Consider the following 19,031-nt stretch of genomic DNA (forward strand, 5'->3'; position numbering starts at 1 on the left):
CTTCTGTGAGGCACCTGCCACTGCCTGAAACTGCCACTGCTGCAACCTGCCACTGCTGCAACCTGCCACTGCCTGAACCTGCCACTGCTTCAACCTGCCACTGTCTGAACCTGCCACCGCTGCAACCTGCCACCGCTGCAACCTGCCACCGCTGCAACCTGCCACCGCTGCAACCTGCCACTGCTGCAACCTGCCACTGCTTCAACCTGCAGCGCGCGCATCCTCACACGTTTAAAGCTGCACTGTGTCACTTTTCTGGTGGGGGCTTCACTTTTATTTATGTTGTGGTTATGAACACAAGTTCTCGAGAAAGTGACGTGTTGCAGCTTTAAGCTCAGACTTATGAAATGAGAACAGGTCTGAGCAGCGCTGTGTTTATGAATTATCCAGAGCAGGAGCCACTGAAACAGCTTCAATTATTCACCAGAGTGAAAGTGGAAAAAGTTAAAGGAGCGAATGTCACGAGGCTTATGCAACAGTGCTACAGTCAAAGTGCGCTTGGAACAGTGCTACAGTCAAAGTGCGCTTGGAACAGTGCTACAGTCAAAGTGCGCTTGGAACAGTGCTACAGTCAAAGTGCGCTTGGAACAGTGCTACAGTCAAAGTGCGCTTGGAACAGTGCTACAGTCAAAGTGCGCTTGGAACAGACTGTCCCCGCTGCACAGGGGAACGGGACAGCACTGTGGATGTCCCCGCTCCACAGGGGAAGGGGACAGCAGACTGTCCCCGCTGCACAGGGGAACGGGACATTGTTCTTGGAGGTTTGAGGAGCTCTGGAGAGAGAGAGGCGGGAGGCGGAGCAAAGGGGCCGGACGTTTGCCTCGCTCTCTAATAAGAGCAAACTTTGTTTTTGTTCTCTAAGTTGAGCCACTCGCGCGGCTCTGAGGCTCTGAGTGCGTCTGAGCTGCTGTGAGTCTCTTTATGGCGCGGTTAGAGCCGCGGAGGACGCGCTTCTCGGGGGCACTGCCTCTGCGTCCGGGCCGATTCTAGTGGACATCCCGTTCCTTCGGATGCGTTTGCGGTGAACCATGCTGCGGCTGCTCGCGGCGTATCTGGCGCTGCTGCTGGAGCTCGGAGCCGCCGCCACTTTCCAGGGCTTTTACCTGCCACCTGTCAACGGCTCCGCGCTCGCGCCTGCGCGCAGGACGGACGGCATCGTCCGGACCATTGACCGGCTGTACCACGGAGGCGGCAAAGCGGGGTACCTGCTGTACCTGGACGGGGCGCGCTTCCAGCTGGACATGGAGCGGGACGAGATGCTGCTGTCGCCGCACTTCAGCCCTCAGTACGTGCTGGCGGCTGTGGGCGAGCGCGCCGCGTCTGTGCCGCGCGAGTGCGTTTACCGCGGGACCGTGGACTCCCGTGCGGAGTCTCTGGCCGTGTTTAACCTCTGCGGCGGGGGGCTCGAGGGCTTCTTTGCCGTGGAGCACGCGCGTTATTCCATCACACCGATTGTCCGGGCCAGAGGACACGAGCACGACGTCCGCGCGCTGCAGGACCGGGACGTGGAGAGCGCGCTCCATGTGTTCACGCGCGAGAGCTTCAGCTTTGAAGCGGCGCGGGACGCACGGGAAAGTTGCGGGACGCGGGACTCGCGCAGAGGACGGAGGCACGCGACAGGGCGGAAGGAGCGGCGGAGGAAGAGCAGACGTGACGGACGCGCGGGAGACGGTCCTGACGCGCGGACGAGATGGAGCGGCTTTATTTCCCCGGTTCCCGGCGCGCGCCGCAGACGCTCCGTGTCCAGAGCGCGGCACGTGGAGCTGCTGCTGGTCGCGGACGAGACCATGAGCAAGAAGTACGGGAAGGACCTGAACCACTACCTGCTGACGCTCGCGGCCATCGCATCCAAACTGTACGGCCACGCGAGCATCGAGAACCCGGTCCGCCTCACGGTGGTCAAGGTGACGACCGTGACGGAGAAGGAGCGCGGGCTGGACGTGAGCAAGAACGCGGCCGCGACGCTCAAGAGCTTCTGCAAATGGCAGCACCAGCAGAACCCGCTGGACGACGAGCACCAGCAGCACCACGACGCGGCCATCCTCTTCACCAGGCAGGTACGAGCACGCGCCTCATGCACACTCTTCACACGAGCACGCGCCTCATGCACACTCTTCACCAGGCAGGTACGAGCACGCGCCTCATGCACACTCTTCACACGAGCACGCGCATCATGCACACTCTTCACCAGGCAGGTACGAGCACGCGCCTCATGCACACTCTTCACACGAGCACGCGCCTCATGCACACTCTTCACCAGGCAGGTACGAGCACGCGCCTCATGCACACTCTTCACACGAGCACGTGCCTCATGCACACTCTTCACACGAGCACACGCCTCATGCACACTCTTCACACGAGCACACGCCTCATGCACACTCTTCACCACGAGCACACGCCTCATGCACACTCTTCACACGAGCACACGCCTCATGCACACTCTTCACGAGCACACGCCTCATGCACACTCTTCACGAGCACGCGCCTCATGCACACTCTTCACGAGCACGCGCCTCATGCACACTCTTCACGAGCACACGCCTCATGCACACTCTTCACGAGCACACGCCTCATGCACACTCTTCACGAGCACACGCCTCATGCACACTCTTCACGAGCACACGCCTCATGCACACTCTTCACGAGCACGCGCCTCATGCACACTCTTCACGAGCACACGCCTCATGCACACTCTTCACGAGCACGCGCCTCATGCACACTCTTCACGAGCACACGCCTCATGCACACTCTTCACGAGCACACGCCTCATGCACACTCTTCACGAGCACACGCCTCATGCACACTCTTCACGAGCACACGCCTCATGCACACTCTTCACCACGAGCACGCGCCTCATGCACACTCTTCACGAGCACACGCCTCATGCACACTCTTCACGAGCACACGCCTCATGCACACTCTTCACGAGCACACGCCTCATGCACACTCTTCACCACGAGCACACGCCTCATGCACACTCTTCACGAGCACACGCCTCATGCACACTCTTCACCACGAGCACACGCCTCATGCACACTCTTCACCACGAGCACACGCCTCATGCACACTCTTCACGAGCACACGCCTCATGCACACTCTTCACACGAGCACACGCCTCATGCACACTCTTCACGAGCACACGCCTCATGCACACTCTTCACCACGAGCACACGCCTCATGCACACTCTTCACCACGAGCACGCGCCTCATGCACACTCTTCACGAGCACACGCCTCATGCACACTCTTCACCACGAGCACGCGCCTCATGCACACTCTTCACGAGCACACGCCTCATGCACACTCTTCACGAGCACGCGCCTCATGCACACTCTTCACACGAGCACACGCCTCATGCACACTCTTCACGAGCACACGCCTCATGCACACTCTTCACCACGAGCACACGCCTCATGCACACTCTTCACGAGCACACGCCTCATGCACACTCTTCACCACGAGCACACGCCTCATGCACACTCTTCACGAGCACACGCCTCATGCACACTCTTCACCACGAGCACACGCCTCATGCACACTCTTCACGAGCACACGCCTCATGCACACTCTTCACGAGCACACGCCTCATGCACACTCTTCACGAGCACGCGCCTCATGCACACTCTTCACCACGAGCACACGCCTCATGCACACTCTTCACGAGCACACGCCTCATGCACACTCTTCACCACGAGCACACGCCTCATAAACAATCTTCACGAGCACACGCCTCATGCACACTCTTCACGAGCACACGCCTCATGCACACTCTTCACCACGAGCACACGCCTCATAAACAATCTTCACGAGCACACGCCTCATGCACACTCTTCACGAGCACACGCCTCATGCACACTCTTCACGAGCACACGCCTCATGCACACTCTTCACCACGAGCACGCGCCTCATGCACACTCTTCACCGGGCAGGTGCGAGAACGGCAGGTACAAGCACGGCAGGTACCAGCACGCGCCTGACGCTCAGTGACGGCGCAGTGTTTTTATTTTCATGCAGCACGTGGTCAGTGTGGCTCTGAACACTTTGTCCATAGAAACAGTTCCTCTTCAGAAAGAGGCTCAGGAGCAACTGTGATGTTTTCGGTTGCTACAATATTTCATATTAGCATTACTAATATTGGCATAATAATTGGCATGACTCTGTCCAGCTGCATGAAACACAAGGACTTTATGTCACCATCTTTCATTCAAGCTCTTTTTCTCTGAGCATCTGAGCAGTGAAACCAGAGAAGCATCGGCACTAGAAGCATCGGCACTAGAAGCATCGGCACTAGAAGCATCGGCACTAGAAGCATCGGCACTAGAAGCATCGGCACTAGAATAGAAGCATCAGAAGCATCGGCACTAGAAGCATCAGCACTTCTCCACTAGAGGGCTCCAAAACATTCTGAGCAGAAAGGATCATTTTGCAGCTATATTCCAGTTTGCACCCAACATAAGATGTTCTTAAAGTGCATACATTTGCCCTTAGAGAAAACTATGATTAGTTTATTATGACTATTATTCAACTATGATTGTTTCAGCATATTTTAAAATGTTGTTTCCAACAATTGTTCCCTCACAAAAAATATTTCGTTCACACTGGTTTAATTAATCCTGTGTACGAGCTCCTCTTCTCTGAGCCTCAGAAAACACTCAGCTTCACACAGTTTCAGATTTTTCAGATATAGATCAAAAAGTTCCGAGATCTTCTTTGTTGGTTTTAAGTCCATAAATCATCCTCAAACAGACATTAGCATGTCAGGCGCCCTAGCCTTTCCTCATGGTAATTCCTTCTGCTGCCAGTAGATGGAGTGCCAATGCCAGTCCCGATGAGGGAACACCTGACTGACGTAATGCGGGGTTTTGAATATATATATAATATATATATATATATATATATATATATATATATATATATATATATATATATATATATATATATATATATATATATATACACACATTGTTAAACATGAGATGCCAGAGTAAAGTCCTGCTTGGTCCTGCTCCTTAGGGACCTGATGCCTCATCCACCAAACGGTGTATTTTTCCCTCATCTAATCTTTTCCAGCAGTTGGCAGAAAAACAGAAACATCCTCCTCGTGTGAGAGGGAGAGAAAGAGAGAGGCAGGAAGTAGGAGAGCGAGCCCATGCATTCTTCACCTCTTTGGGGTGTGGTGCGTCGTGGTTTAGCTCAGATTCGGATCTCACACAAACCCTGGACTCAGGCATTTCCACTCACAGAACAAGGACATGAGCATTATTGTAGAACTGCACTGAACATGTCCACACTCTGAAGTGTATAGAACTTCATTCAGTTGAAGGTGTAGTAGGGCTGTAGTCGACTAAACAAATTCTTGATAGACTAAGACACGCCCTTTGCTGGTGATTTAGTTTTGCTAAAAAAGGGTGTCGCTGGCTAAAGTTAGAGAAGTACTAATAACAGCATCTTCAAGTGAAAAGGCAGCTTTAACGTCACTCCCAAAACCCAGTTAACTCATTCTATGCTTCCTCCTTTCTGCTGTGGTCCATAGTAATCCTTAGAATCAAAACATCAATAATATGTCAATTTAGTCATTATTGAATCAAAATGTCCGAAAAGTATGTTTCAGATTTTCATCAAGTCACTTTCTTCCTAAATACTATCTATCTTGAAGTCCTCAGTCGCCATATTTCAACCTTTATTGGGTTAAAATTGTGTTTAAAAAAGTCTCAATGTTCATTATTTGACTTAAAGCCTAATGAAAGAATAACTGCTGACGAGTCGACTAATAATAGACTTATTAGTTGTAGTTAGTTAGTTGTTGGAATAAAGTGTGGTCAAATAGTACACGCTGTCCAAAACATTGCAAAACATTCATGGATGTAATGTTTTATTCAAACATCTTTCCATTTCAACTTGCTTTAAACTCTGAAACCATCAGTAGTCCCACAGTATAAATGCATGTATGCCCTCGTACCCCTGGTTGGGAAACACTGCTGCCCTGAGCACCATGAGCCTGTACTGACCCGGCCCAACCTGCTTAGCCTCTGAGATCAGACGTGATTGTGGTCGACCAAGACGCCAATGACCAGTGACCTAAACAACTAGAAGTAAATACAAGCAGCAGTAGAACTTCAAAAAGCAGATGTGGAACAATAACAATTCTGGGAGTGTTTTTTTTTAGCAAGTCAAAGCTCCAGGTTCAAAAAGAGATTTACAGAGAAAGTTGTACATGTACATCATTTATGTAGAACAAGGGAAGGATATTTTTCTGAAATAATTGGAAGCTGCAGTAAGAACTCGTTTGTCGTATTAACAAACCCTCCAGCTCAGCTGCCGTTAGAACTCATTTCCACATCAAGTGTAATGAGTTTATATTATTCTTAAATGACAAAGTTCAGGGCATTAAAAATGATATAAATCCCAATGGAAAAAAATTACCCTAAAACCACCAAGACACTTAGAGCTAACTCACTTTGCACCTGTAACTGACAAAACTGTCCATGAGATCATCACCAGTCTGAGTTCATCTACATGCTGCCTCCATGTGTGAGCCTCCAGATTTCTAAAGTCTGTGCTGAACAGTTTGCTCCACTCACTTACATAGTTAAAGCTTCAATCTGGAACATTCCCAATGTCTTTGAAAACAGCGGTCATAAAGCCTCTCCTAAAGAAGAGCAGGGGTCAGGGGGAGGGGTCATAAAATCTCTCCTAAAGAAGAGCAGGGGTCAGGGGGAGGGGTCATAAAGCCTCTCCTAAAGAAGAGCAGTCTTGATGCTGCAGTGCTGAGTCATGACCGGCCCATCTCTGATCTGACATAAGGTTGTTTACAACAGTCACAGATTTCCTCTTAATAAACAACTCATTTGATGTTTTTCAGTCAGGTTTTAGACCTCATCACAGCACTGAGACTGCTGTTGTCAAGGTGACAAATGACGTCCGCCTGAACACTGACACGGGCAAAGCCTCAGTCTTAATTCTGTTAGATCTGAGTGCGGGTAGTGGCTTTAATCCGATACAATCTGACATCTTCGTGTGCGTGTAAACACCTTACTCCGATAGAAATCGGCGTTCGTACTTTGTTGAAATTGGTAACATTTCTCAGACCACATGCCCCTGACCTGTGGGGTGCCCCAAGGGTCAATCCTGGGACCCCTTTTGTTCAGCGTTTTTGTGGCGCGAATCCTGCGTTTAGAGCATCGGACGCGGTGTGTCGGGGGCGTTTGAGCGTCCAAAAAGGTCAAAAGTAGCCAACGCAGAAAAGTTGAAGAAAAGCTCAACTTTTTTGCTCAGCATCATTCAGTGATTACGCTCCAGTGACGTGCTACGCACGACCAGGAAGAAGACCCAAAACAAACCCTGCAATCATAAAGATGCAGCTCTTGGAGCAAATAATGATATTGACTAAACTCAGCTCTGAAGTATCTGTGGGTCCCAGAAAAGCCTCAGAGCCGAACACCTCCGTTTTTGGACTTTGTAAAGTGAATGCACCAAAGCCACTTTCATCGAACCAAGAGAACAGCAACACAGGGAAACACAATCCCTCCACTGCACATATGCGCTGGGCGCCTCGGTCTGCTGGTGAGTTTATTTCCGCGTCCGGGGCGTCTGCCTTCAAATGTACAGGCGTCCAATTCTGGCGTCGGGCGCGAATTTGGACGCAGCGGTTTGAGCGTAGCTTAAAAGCGATGTGTCCATCCCGGAGACACCGTCACGATGTCAAATCAATATGGGAAAGAGTGTCTGGAGTGTCTGCCAGTGTGGGCCAATAGATTTAGTGTTCCATCTGGCGGCTCAGGAAGCACGGCCAAAATGTATGATTCATGTCAGCAAAAGTGTTAAATTGAGTGAATAGAAATGAAGGTTTTGGGATTTCTGTCTTTGTGATTTTAATGCGTTTTTCCTGTCGTGTGAAGCACTTTGAATTGCCTTGTGTGCGAATTGTGCTCTACAAATAAACTTGCCTATTGGGTTTGTCAGTATATGGTCCACCCTTAGTAGTACTTCATATATTTCGCTTGACTTGACTTTGACTACTCCTTGCACCTGTGTGTAAATGTCACCACTTTGGCCTCTCTCTCCCTCATGTTTTTGGGTTGGACCAGGTCAGAAAGGCACGAATGGAAAAAGTCTCCCTCCTTTTCTCTCTTGGCATGGACGATTTACACTTCTTCCACTGAATTTAACCCGCTTTTCCAAAAGCTTGCCGTACATTTGGTCTTTAATGTGATTAGACCGTTTCCTAATATTAAACTCGATCCAATATTTTAAGACATTAAAACTATGACGTAGATTTCCCCTAAAAATGTCTTGAATGACGACTGTAACTCATTATTTTACTTTAATTATTTAGTCTGTCTTGAGATACAATAGTTTTTTCATCAGAAACACCACGTCATTCTTACCTGAGCCATAAAACGTCTTTTAATAGCACTTGTTTGAAGTTCGTGCATAATAAAGATAACAATTATTTGAATACTAAATTAGTTGATGATTATCTAAATAGTCGACTAGTTGCAAATAATCAATTTACTTGTTTCAGCCCTGCTTTAAACACAACGTAGCACAAACGACAAGCTCTGAGCACCAACAAGGAACAAGAAATGGCCCAAAGGGAAAACAAGTACCGGTGCCGGCCTGGAACGCGTCGCATGTTTCAACCGAGACACAGGAAAAGGTCATTAAGAAGTTTAGCCAATGACATAACTTGTTGTTTCCATGTCTGCGATGATGTCAGCTTGGTAAAGAGACCACATGCAAAGATGGGGGATTTCTACCATTTCTGAGTCACTTTAAATCGACATCACGTTTAAAGTGTATGTCATTGAGTGGAATGCACGTCTTCCCTGCGTTACAGACAGTTCCAGGGAGAAAAACACAACCACAGCACAAAACATCCAAATAAACAAGACTTTTTTCACCTGCCGCCATGTTAATTAAAAAGTACAGCAATGTCATTTGAAGCGTGCTTTTTCTTTTACAAGCTATGTCAACGATGTGCTCTTGAATAGCTCTCAGCCGTCATGGATCCATGGGATTGTCTTTATAGCGCTGTCTATGTTGACGGAAGGCATGTTGGAGCAGACCGCTAACATACCTGCGCATTTAGAACCCTTCTATCTCGGATAAATGGGTTTAATTTAGTCAATCTCACGACAACTAAGCACATTCTTGCTGCATGACTAATCACAAGGGTCAAAAGCTAAATGCAAAGGGGAGACATGGCCTCACTAACTAACTTCAACTTTGAACTTTTGGGTTCTCATTATGTCGTTGACTTTGTTTACGTGTAAGCAATGCAATTCAAGCAAGAATATCTGGCTTCAACTCGCAGTCTTAAACCCGTCTTAAAGCCTGTCCAAAGCAATTATGTGAAGGAGCATGCAAAGAAAGCAGGACTATTTTCAGGTTTTGTTTACATGGCTCCTGGCTAAAGTTACGCCCGATTTTAAACGAGGCAGGGTTCATGTGTAAGTCTGTGCAAGAACACCCAAAAAATGAAAAATAGGGGATTAAATGTCAAAGTTAATGAAAAATGTTGGTATAATACAAGATAATAGATGTATTAGGTGAACTTTTGTCATGGTTCCAAGCCCTTGTCATGATGCAGTGAGAAAAATGCATTTAATTAACGGTGCACTCCTGTGGGGAGAAAAAATACTTTACAAACTCAGCTGAAGTCACCTGCTTTTCTTCATGGAGATAGTTAAGTTCAATCCCATACTTATTGCGAACTCCCTAGGGGCCCAGGGGCCAAATGCCAAATTGCCTTAACCACTTTTTGTTAGCCCTCAGGCTTCCTGCTAAATTTGCCCAAATAACCAAAAGTAGAACTTTTTCTGTCAAATTGGACAAAATCTGCTCTTTAAACCACTTTTCTTAAACATTTTTGATGTTATACAGACCTAATATTAATGTTTCAAGTCTTATTTAAGCTGCGGCTCATCAAAAATACGTCAAACGCTGACATTTTGAATGATTAACTTCTGTATGTGTCAAAATGTGGCCTTTGATGAAAACAGTTTGGACACCCTGCTCTATAGTTACATAGTGCACTTTTATTGTATACCATGATGACTGGTATAGCTTTATATTATACACTCAGTAGGGCAGTTGTTGACTAAGGCCCAGGCTTGTGACTAAAGAGGGTGTGGAGCTGGTCAAATCTCTCAAAGCCTCTGATCGAATCACATACTGACCCAAACTGTACCTACATGACCACATTTTTTCAGAAAAGTACAGATAAAAAATATTTAAAAAGAATAATGAACTCCCAGTTCTAAGCGACTAAGGAGCTACTACTCAAGGTTAGTAGTAGTAGTAGTAGTAGTAGTAGTAGTAGTAGTAGTAGTAGTAGTAGTAGTAGTATTGTGAATTAATACACTCTTCACTAGGATTACACAATATATTTGTGATATGATGATTAAGTACTGCAATATCGATGTATCGCTGTATTTTAATATATTTTTGACAGATTTTCATGCCATAATTTGTTAGTTAAACACAATCAAACTGTGTCCAAATAAAAACTTAACAGAGATAAACCCAAGACTAAAGAGAGTGAATAATGAAACCTTTTTCAACATTTTCATTTTAAATACAGTACATTTCTGGACCTTGGTGTTATTGAGATAAATGTAATGTTAGATATCGATACTACATAACTTGATTTCTGGGTTCATTATGATTTAGAACAGCCTTATCCATTTGTCTCATTTTAGTCCATTTATAGCACACATTTAGGCCTCATACAGTCCTGGTTTAGATCTGGTGGCGCTCGGTACTCTAACAAATACTCCAATTATTACCCAACACAAAGATCTGAAACTCATTTAGCAGAAACCTCAATTGATCGAGGATTCAAACCCGGGACCCTCTCGCTGCGTGGCCAGAATGCTAACCCCTCTGCCACCGCGCCATATTGAAACACATCATTCTCCTAGAGTAGTCTGCATATTTGAATGACATCATTGTCGTCCGTCGAGCAAGAACTGTGGCTTTATTGAGGAGTTAGCGAGCGGCCCGGACGATTAGCAAGGCGCTGGGTTGGCGGTCCAATTACCCATCATGCTTTGTGCTCCGGCCTGACCAGTACATACCGGCATTCAAACCAAAAACAATGGCGATATTCACTGGATCTGTGCGTATCTCAGGGCTTTTTGCCATCTAAAACGTGACGCGTGTAATTGTGAAAAGGACGCGGGACAATAGCTTTACTGTAGCATCACTGTAGAGCCTGAAAACATGTTGTGAATGTTTCATGCTTTCAAATATTTGGAGAGGTTTTTTCAAGTGCGTGTGATAAATGTGGAATCGAAATGCGCACCTCCTTGTGCGGGTTGTGAACTTCCAGGATTCAAGATGGTTGCGTAACCTGTGTTTGCATTGACAGAGAGTTATAGGTTTGTGATATAGGCTCCAGGGGCAGGGGACAGGGGCTACAGGGGCTACAGGGGCTACAGGGGCAGGGGACAGGGGCTACAGGGGCAGGGGACAGGGGCAGGGGACAGGGGCTACAGGGGACAGGGGCTACAGGGGCTACAGGGACAGGGGCAGGGGCTCCAGGGGCAGGGGCTACAGCCGACAGGGGCTACAAGGACAGGGGCTACAGGGGACAGGGGACAGGGGCAGGGGCTCCAGGGGACAGGGGCTACAGGGACAGGGCTACAGGGACAGGGGCTACAGGGGCAGGGGCTACAGGGACAGGGGCTACAGGGGACAGGGGCTACAGGGGCATGGGACAGGGGCTACAGGGGCAGGGGTATGGGACAGGGGCTACAGAGGACAGGGGCTACAGGGGCAGGGGACAGGGGCTACTGGGAACAGGGGCTACAGGGGCAGGGGACAGGGGCTACAGAGGACAGGGGCTGCAGGGGCTACAGGGACAGGGGCTACAGGGGCATGGGACGGGCTACAGGGGCAGGGGCATGGGACAGGGGCTACAGGGACAGGGGCTACAGGGACAGGGGGGCAGGGGACAGGGGCATGGGACAGGGGCTACAGGGGCATGGGACAGGGGCTACAGGGGCTACAGGGACAGGGGCTACAAGGACAGGGGGGGCAGGGGACAGGGGCATGGGACAGGGGCTACAGGGGCAGGGGACAGGGGCTACAGGGGCAGGGGACAGGGGCTACAGGGACAGGGGACAGGGGCTACAGGGGCAGAGAGGGCCATGTGTGTCTGAAGTCAGGCCTGGACCTATTTCCATCCACCAAACGTGATAAATAAGACTGATCCACACAGTCCATTTGTTCAAACAGAACAACAAATCTCAAACTAATTCTCAACTTTAGTCCCAGGTTTGGTTCTTAGTTCAGCCCTGATTAACCGGCAACGCTGGATATTAGAGATGGAGAGAGGATGAATCTGAGGTTAGAGCTGGAGGCCCAGAGGAAGAGCTAAGAGGAGAGGAGCAGAGGAAGCAGAGAAGAATGTTAGAGGAGCAGAGGATGCAGAGAAGAATGTCAGAGGAGCAGAGGATGCAGAGAAGAATGTTAGAGGAGCAGAGGATGCAGAGAAGAATGTCAGAGGAGCAGAGGATGCAGAGAAGAATGTTAGAGGAGCAGAGGATGCAGAGAAGAATGTCAGAGGAGCAGAGGATGCAGAGAAGAATGTTAGAGGAGCAGAGGATGCAGAGAAGAATGTCAGAGGAGCAGAGGATGCAGAGAAGAATGTCAGAGGAGCAGAGGATGCAGAGAAGAATGTCAGAGGAGCAGAGGATGCTGAGAAGAATGTCAGAGGAGCAGAGGATGCTGAGAAGAATGTCAGAGGAGCAGAGGATGCAGAGAAGAATGTCAGGAGCAGAGGATGCAAAGGAGAGGGGCAGAGGATGCAGAGGAAGAAAAGGAGAGCGTGTCAGATGGAGCAGAACACGTGGTGCCATGTTTATTGCCAAAATTGATTTATTTGAATTGCCTTATGTAACGACCAATCGTAATGTAATATCGACACCACCTCATCATCCGCTTCAAGTCCTTCATGTTATTTCTAATTTCATGCATCAACCAAAACATTACGACCACACAACGTTCTCAAAGAGGACATTATATGACAAAAATAAGTGCAATTGTGACCATTTTGATACGATGTCACGGTCCTAATGTCATTCTTAAAGGTGCACTACGTAACCTTTCAGTTCAGGCTCTGCCTCTCTGAACTCGGTGAAACACATAACAGCCGAATCACCTCTGGTTTGTTTCTGATCCCGTCCCGGACAATGCCAAAACTTGTCCTGCACATTTCAATACGTTCTCTTGCCAAAAGCCTGTTTACCTCAGATGCCCCCCCCCCCTCTCTCCTGCGCCTGTGTTTGTTTAAACCTTCTGCATTTTTCACACCGGTCTTAAAGTCATCTGGAGCTGTGCTGACAGCAGCAGACAGATCCTGGAAAACACACAGACGCTCAGACATAACACACACAACCCACGCCCTGGTGGAGCGTAGAGGTACTGCGCCCTGCTGTCCGGGCAGAAGAGACTATTTAAATAAGGAGCGTTTTGTGTTCAAATATAAGTGACAAACTTTATATTCTGCCACGTCACCTTCTTATGTTTGCCATAAAAATGTGCGATGTAATATTTTGTTCAGTAAAACGACATAATGACTTAAGTCTTTTTTATGTAATGAAGGATATTCAGCATTTGTTGGAGCCGGGAATTAAACTCACAAAGCTGAGGCCGGCCACTCTGAGCATATGTGCTGCCGCTTTAACCACTCAACCACCAGGCATCATTAAAGCTGCATTCTCGAAGCGTGAAAGGAGGAAATTGGTATTTAAAATTCAGAACTTTTTCAGACTGAAAAGTGACGCAGCAGCGCTAAGTTCTTCTGCATACGGCTCTTTTTTTATTACGGGTTTGTGTTGATAAAATAGTTTGTGTTTCGATGCAGACAGCACACAGCGGCCTGAATTTGTCACAGAGTGCTTCTTTTACAATTATACACGTTATTGTACGGGGAATGTACTCATCAACAAGCATTAAGTCCAGTACACCAGCTTTAACGTGTATTTGAACAGGTGCTAGACAGAGCCTCGTTCAATTCTATTTAAATGTCAAGTATAGCTTTATTTTTTAGCTTTATAAAGTTGAGATAGACGTTATTGTCCCTATAGGTTATATTGTCCCTATAGGTTAAGGTGTTTTCTGCATTTTATCCATCCTTTATACAAGCGTTCGCACAGCCGGGAACTTGTGCAGTGGCAACCGAGTCCGCCATTTTGAAAGGGGCACAACAGCACGTCTACTACATACGAAATGCCAAAAACCTGCTTAATCTGTCAGGACATCGCTCTGTTGACTGACCAAGAAGTGAGAGCTTTGTCGTGTGCCTTAGTTTTGCCGTTATCGTCTACAGAATCACAGTATTCGTAGCTCATTATGCCGTAGAAAAGGATGCGGTCGTGTCGGTTTTGATATATCGCGTGCCCCTTTTAAAATGGCCGCCATGGGGAAGCCTCGGCTGTATGACGTCGCCGCGAACGCACGTATTAAGGCCTATCACAATAATATAATCATTCAATAAACACTAAGTCAGCCCTCCCCCTGCCCGTTTACCCGCCCCCCTGACGCTCTCTGCCCCGCCTTGGCTGGAAGGTTGGCTCTTCACTTTGCTCACTGCCGTCTCACTCATAACTAGATCACTTCTAGACCCGGTGCGTCCGTGTTTCCTCCAGGTGCAGCTCCCTGTGAGTGGAGTCTGGCTTTGTGCTTGTTTAACCCTGGTTCAGTTCTGATCCCGGCCCAGCTGCTCGTGTTGTTCCTGCCGCATACTTCCTCCTCTGGCTCCAAGAATCCAAACCTGGACCCGGCCGGCCAAGACTTGGTGTGGTTTTCCTGCCCCACCCACTGTGAAATGCAGTCAAAACAAAGGGAGATTAGGCCAAGGATTCCGCTGCTACGGCTGCCACAGGTGCACGGGAGGGAAAAGGCTGGTTTACTTTGAGTTTTGACCCTCTGAGGCTGCCGTACTGCTTGGTTTTTTAAGGTAATCCCACGTGCAGACGTAAACAAGTCAGAGACGTGAACATTGTTTTTGGTTTAATAGTAAGAGCAGTTCTTAGTAAAGACAACTGTGCACGTTCATGGTTAAAGGTGCACTATGTAACACCACCCGCTCGTCTCTATGGAGATTGTAGCTTTGTCTGGGTTCTTGAATGTTCCACAGCATTAAGCCTGTCAATCTCCACTCTGCACCTGAAACGTTGATTCTATTCTTACCACTACAAATTACTAGTCATTTGCTTTAAACTTTTTGTGATCTTTTTGTATTTAAAGTTATATTACACTCTGACACAGGTCACAATAAATACACGTAATTTTGTACATGTACAAAAATGTTTCGGGAGATTATTCAAAGTTGTTTCAATATTATTTTGTAGCATTATAATCAATCAATCAATCAATAATTGTCATCCCGTGACAGGCCGAGCGTGGAATAATGTAAACTCTTGATGTTTTGAGGCGTTCATCGTTCTGTTGGAGTAAACACGCAGCATGTTTGTGATTCATTCATAAAGCGGTTTGTTGTGGCCCAGCGGCTCCTGTCATCACTTCACTCTCTCTACGGGATCAATTGAACACCAGACCTGCGGCCCCGGGCCCCTCTGCCATGGACATGTGTGGGAACAGCCGAGTTGATAATGTGAACTGGAGTAACCCGCTGAGCCTCGTGTTCACGACAATGATGCGCTCGAAACATGAGATAATTGTTATGTTGATGGTGGTTGTTGGAGGTCACTGATCTTTGTGTGGACTGCGTGTTCTTCCAGTGTTTTAGCCAAACAACATGCAGTTTATTCCTCTTGTTAGCTGCTCCTGACCCAGAGCCGGGCTCAGGTCTGATCCAGAACATGACTTAAAACGTCTAATTTGAGATTATTAGCAACTTAATGCAGTTTGTGAGATGTAAACATGGTTAAATGACCCAGACCAGGACTAAACCAGGATGCACTGAACCTAAACCAGGACTTAGAGAGTCTAAACCAGGACTTAGAGAGGTCTAAACCAGGACTTAGAGAGTCTAAACCAGGACTTAGAGAGGTCTAAACCAGGACTTAGAGAGGTCTAGACCAGGACTTAGAGAGGTCTAGACCAGGACTTAGAGAGGTCTAAACCAGGACTTAGAGAGTCTAAACCAGGACTTAGAGAGGTCTAGACCAGGACTTAGAGAGGTCTAAACCAGGACTTAGAGAGTCTAAACCAGGACTTAGAGAGGTCTAAACCAGGACTTAGAGAGGTCTAGACCAGGACTTAGAGAGGTCTAGACCAGGTCTGGATCAGGACTGACCCAGGTCACAGTCATGTCTGACCTCTTCTTCCCTCAGGACTTGTGTGGTCATCACTCCTGTGACACGTTGGGCATGGCGGACGTGGGCACCATCTGTTCCCCTGAGAGGAGCTGTGCTGTGATCGAGGACGACGGGCTCCACGCGGCCTTCACTGTCGCTCACGAGATCGGTAAAACTTCAATCATGTCAAAACTCATATTATGCATGATCTTGTTTTGTGTCTTGAGAGCCTTTATTTGATGTATTGAAGACCACACATTATTTATTATCAGTCATGCATTCCCTCATCAGGATTGGTGTTAGCGCGCCATCTACTGGTCACAGAGGGACTAACCACAGGGGGAAAAAACAAAAGCTATCTTGCCCCAACATGCGAATGTGCCCTGAACCTCACCACACGTCACTGCCATCATGTCTCCTTTAAGTCTCTGGAAGCAGGCCAAGCGAGCCGCGGCTCGTGCTGTCGCAGAGGCAAAAACCCGGGCCTGGGAGGAGTTCGGGGAGGCCATGGAGGAGGACTATCGGTCGGCACCAAAGAAATTCTGGCAAACCGTCCGGCGCCTCAGGAGGGGGAAGCAGTGTCTCACAAACACCGTTTACCGTGCGGGTGGAGGCCTGCTGACCTCGACTGGGGATGTCGTCGGACGGTGGAAGGAATACTTTGAGGATCTCCTTAATCCCTCAGTCACGTCTTCCGAAGAGGAAGTAGAGACCGGGGACTCGGAGGCTGACTCATCCATCACCCAAGCTTAAGTCACTGAGGTTGTTCGCAAACTCCTCGGTGTCAGGGCTCCGGGGGTGGATGAGATCCGCCCTGAGTACCTAAAGTATCTGGATGTTGTAGGACTGTCTTGGTTGACACGTCTCTGCAACATCGCGTGGCGTTCGGGGACCGTGCCTCTGGACTTGCAGACCGGGGTGGTGGTGGTCCCTCTGTTCAAGAAGGGGGACCGGAGGGTGTGTTCCAACTACAGAGGGATCACACTCCTCAGCCTCCCGGGTAAGGTCTATTCCAAGGTACTGGAGAGGAGAATCCGACCGATAGTCGAACCTCGGATTCAGGAGGAGCAGAGTGGTTTTCGTCCCGGTCGTGGAACACTGGACCAGCTCTATACCCTCCATCGGGTGCTCGAGGGTTCATGGGAGTTTGCCCAACCAGTCCACATGTGCTTTGTGGATCTGGAGAAGGCTTTCGACCGTGTCCCTCGAGGTGTCCTTTGGGGGGTGCTCCGGGAGTACGGGGTCCGGGGCCCTTTGCTCAGGGCTGTCCGGTCCCTGTATGACCGGAGCAGGAGCTGTGTTCGCATTGCCGGCAGTAAGTCAGACCTGTTCCCAGTGCATGTTGGACTCCGCCAGGGCTGCCCTTTGTCACCGGTTCTGTTCATAATTTTTATGGACAGAATTTCTAGGCGCAGTCAGGGGTCGGAGGGTGTCCAGTTTGGGGACCACAGGATCTCATCTCTGCTGTTTGCAGACGATGTTGTCCTGATGGCTCCATCAAACCCGGACCTGCAACATGCACTGGGACGGTTTGCAGCCGAGTGTGAAGCGGCTGGGATGAGAATCAGCACCTCCAAATCCGAGGCCATGGTTCTCGACCGGAAAAAGGTGGCTTTCCCTCTCCAGGTGGGAGGGAAGTCCTTGCCCCAAGTGGAGGAGTTCAAGTATCTCGGGGTCTTGTTCACGAGTGAGGGAAGGATGGAGCGTGAGATCGACAGGCGGATCGGTGCAGCAGCTGCAGTGATGCAGTCGCTGCATCGGACCGTTGTGGTAAAGAGGGAGCTGAGCCGAAAGGCAAAGCTCTCTGTTTACCGGTCGGTCTACGTTCCTACCCTCACCTATGGTCATGAGCTTTGGGTAATGACCGAAAGAACAAGATCGCGGATACAAGCGGTCGAAATGAGTTTCCTCCGCCGTGTGGCTGGGCGCTCCCTTAGAGATAAGATGAGGAGCTCGGCCACACGGGGGGAGCTCGGAGTAGAGCCGCTGCTCCTCCACGTCGAGAGGAGCCAGCTGAGGTGTCTCGGGCATCTGTTCCGGATGCCTCCTGGGCGCCTCCCTCGGGAGGTGTTTCAGGCATGTCCCACCGGGAAGAGGCCCCGGGGAAGACCCAGGACACGCTGGAGAGACTATGTCTCTCGGCTGGCCTGGGAACGCCTCGGGATCCCCCCGGAGGAGTTAGAGGAAGTGTCTGGGGAGAAGGAGGTCTGGGAGTCCCTGCTCAGACTGCGGCCCCCGCGACCCGGCCCCGGATAAAGCGGCAGAAGATGGATGGATGGGCCTTTATTTTCCAGTGTTTTTCAAACTTCAGTCGTTTCCATGCGACGAAACAAGTGGCAGCAGGTACAGATATTATGTAAATGTGAATTCATATTAAACCTGAGCCCGTGAAGAGATTGAAGCGCGAGGCTCTGAACAGGAGAGGACATGTCATCTACTTTCTCCACAAACACAGAGCGTAAGTGTAATACCAGAGCGGATTAACATGAAGACTGGTTTAGTCCTGCTTTAGATTCCACTAAGCTTCTCAAAGAGCCCAAAAACAGGGCTGTGAGCATCATGTTAATGGCCCCAAAATAATAGAATACAGTTGATATGTGTGGGCCCCGTGTGACTATGTACTGAAGAACGACCCCGAGTTCAAAAAGGTGAAGAATCCCTGTCATAGAGCCACTGGTTTTGTTCCATTTTGGCATTGGTGCTTTCTACAACAGCGATCGACCTGGTTTAGCCCTGGTTTAGCCCCTGGTTTGGCCCCTGG

General features: G+C 48.9%; 1 protein-coding gene across 1 annotated transcript in view; it reads left to right on the forward strand.

Moving 5' to 3' along the window:
• The first annotated feature begins 892 nt into the window (after positions 1-892).
• The window catches only part of adamts5 (ADAM metallopeptidase with thrombospondin type 1 motif, 5 (aggrecanase-2)), a 34,247-nt gene continuing 16,108 nt past the window's right edge, over positions 893-19,031 (forward strand). The window contains exons 1-2 of the mRNA XM_072442076.1: positions 893-2,057; positions 16,307-16,439. Coding sequence (XP_072298177.1) covers positions 1,029-2,057; positions 16,307-16,439 — 1,162 coding nt within the window. The 5' untranslated portion in view covers positions 893-1,028. The remainder of the gene's footprint in view (positions 2,058-16,306; positions 16,440-19,031) is intronic.

This window comes from Eucyclogobius newberryi, unplaced genomic scaffold (genome assembly GCF_026437365.1).
Source record: "Eucyclogobius newberryi isolate DKJ021-1_F unplaced genomic scaffold, fEucNew1.0.hap1 SCAF_1, whole genome shotgun sequence".
In the NCBI taxonomy this organism is placed as follows: domain Eukaryota; kingdom Metazoa; phylum Chordata; class Actinopteri; order Gobiiformes; family Gobiidae; genus Eucyclogobius; species Eucyclogobius newberryi.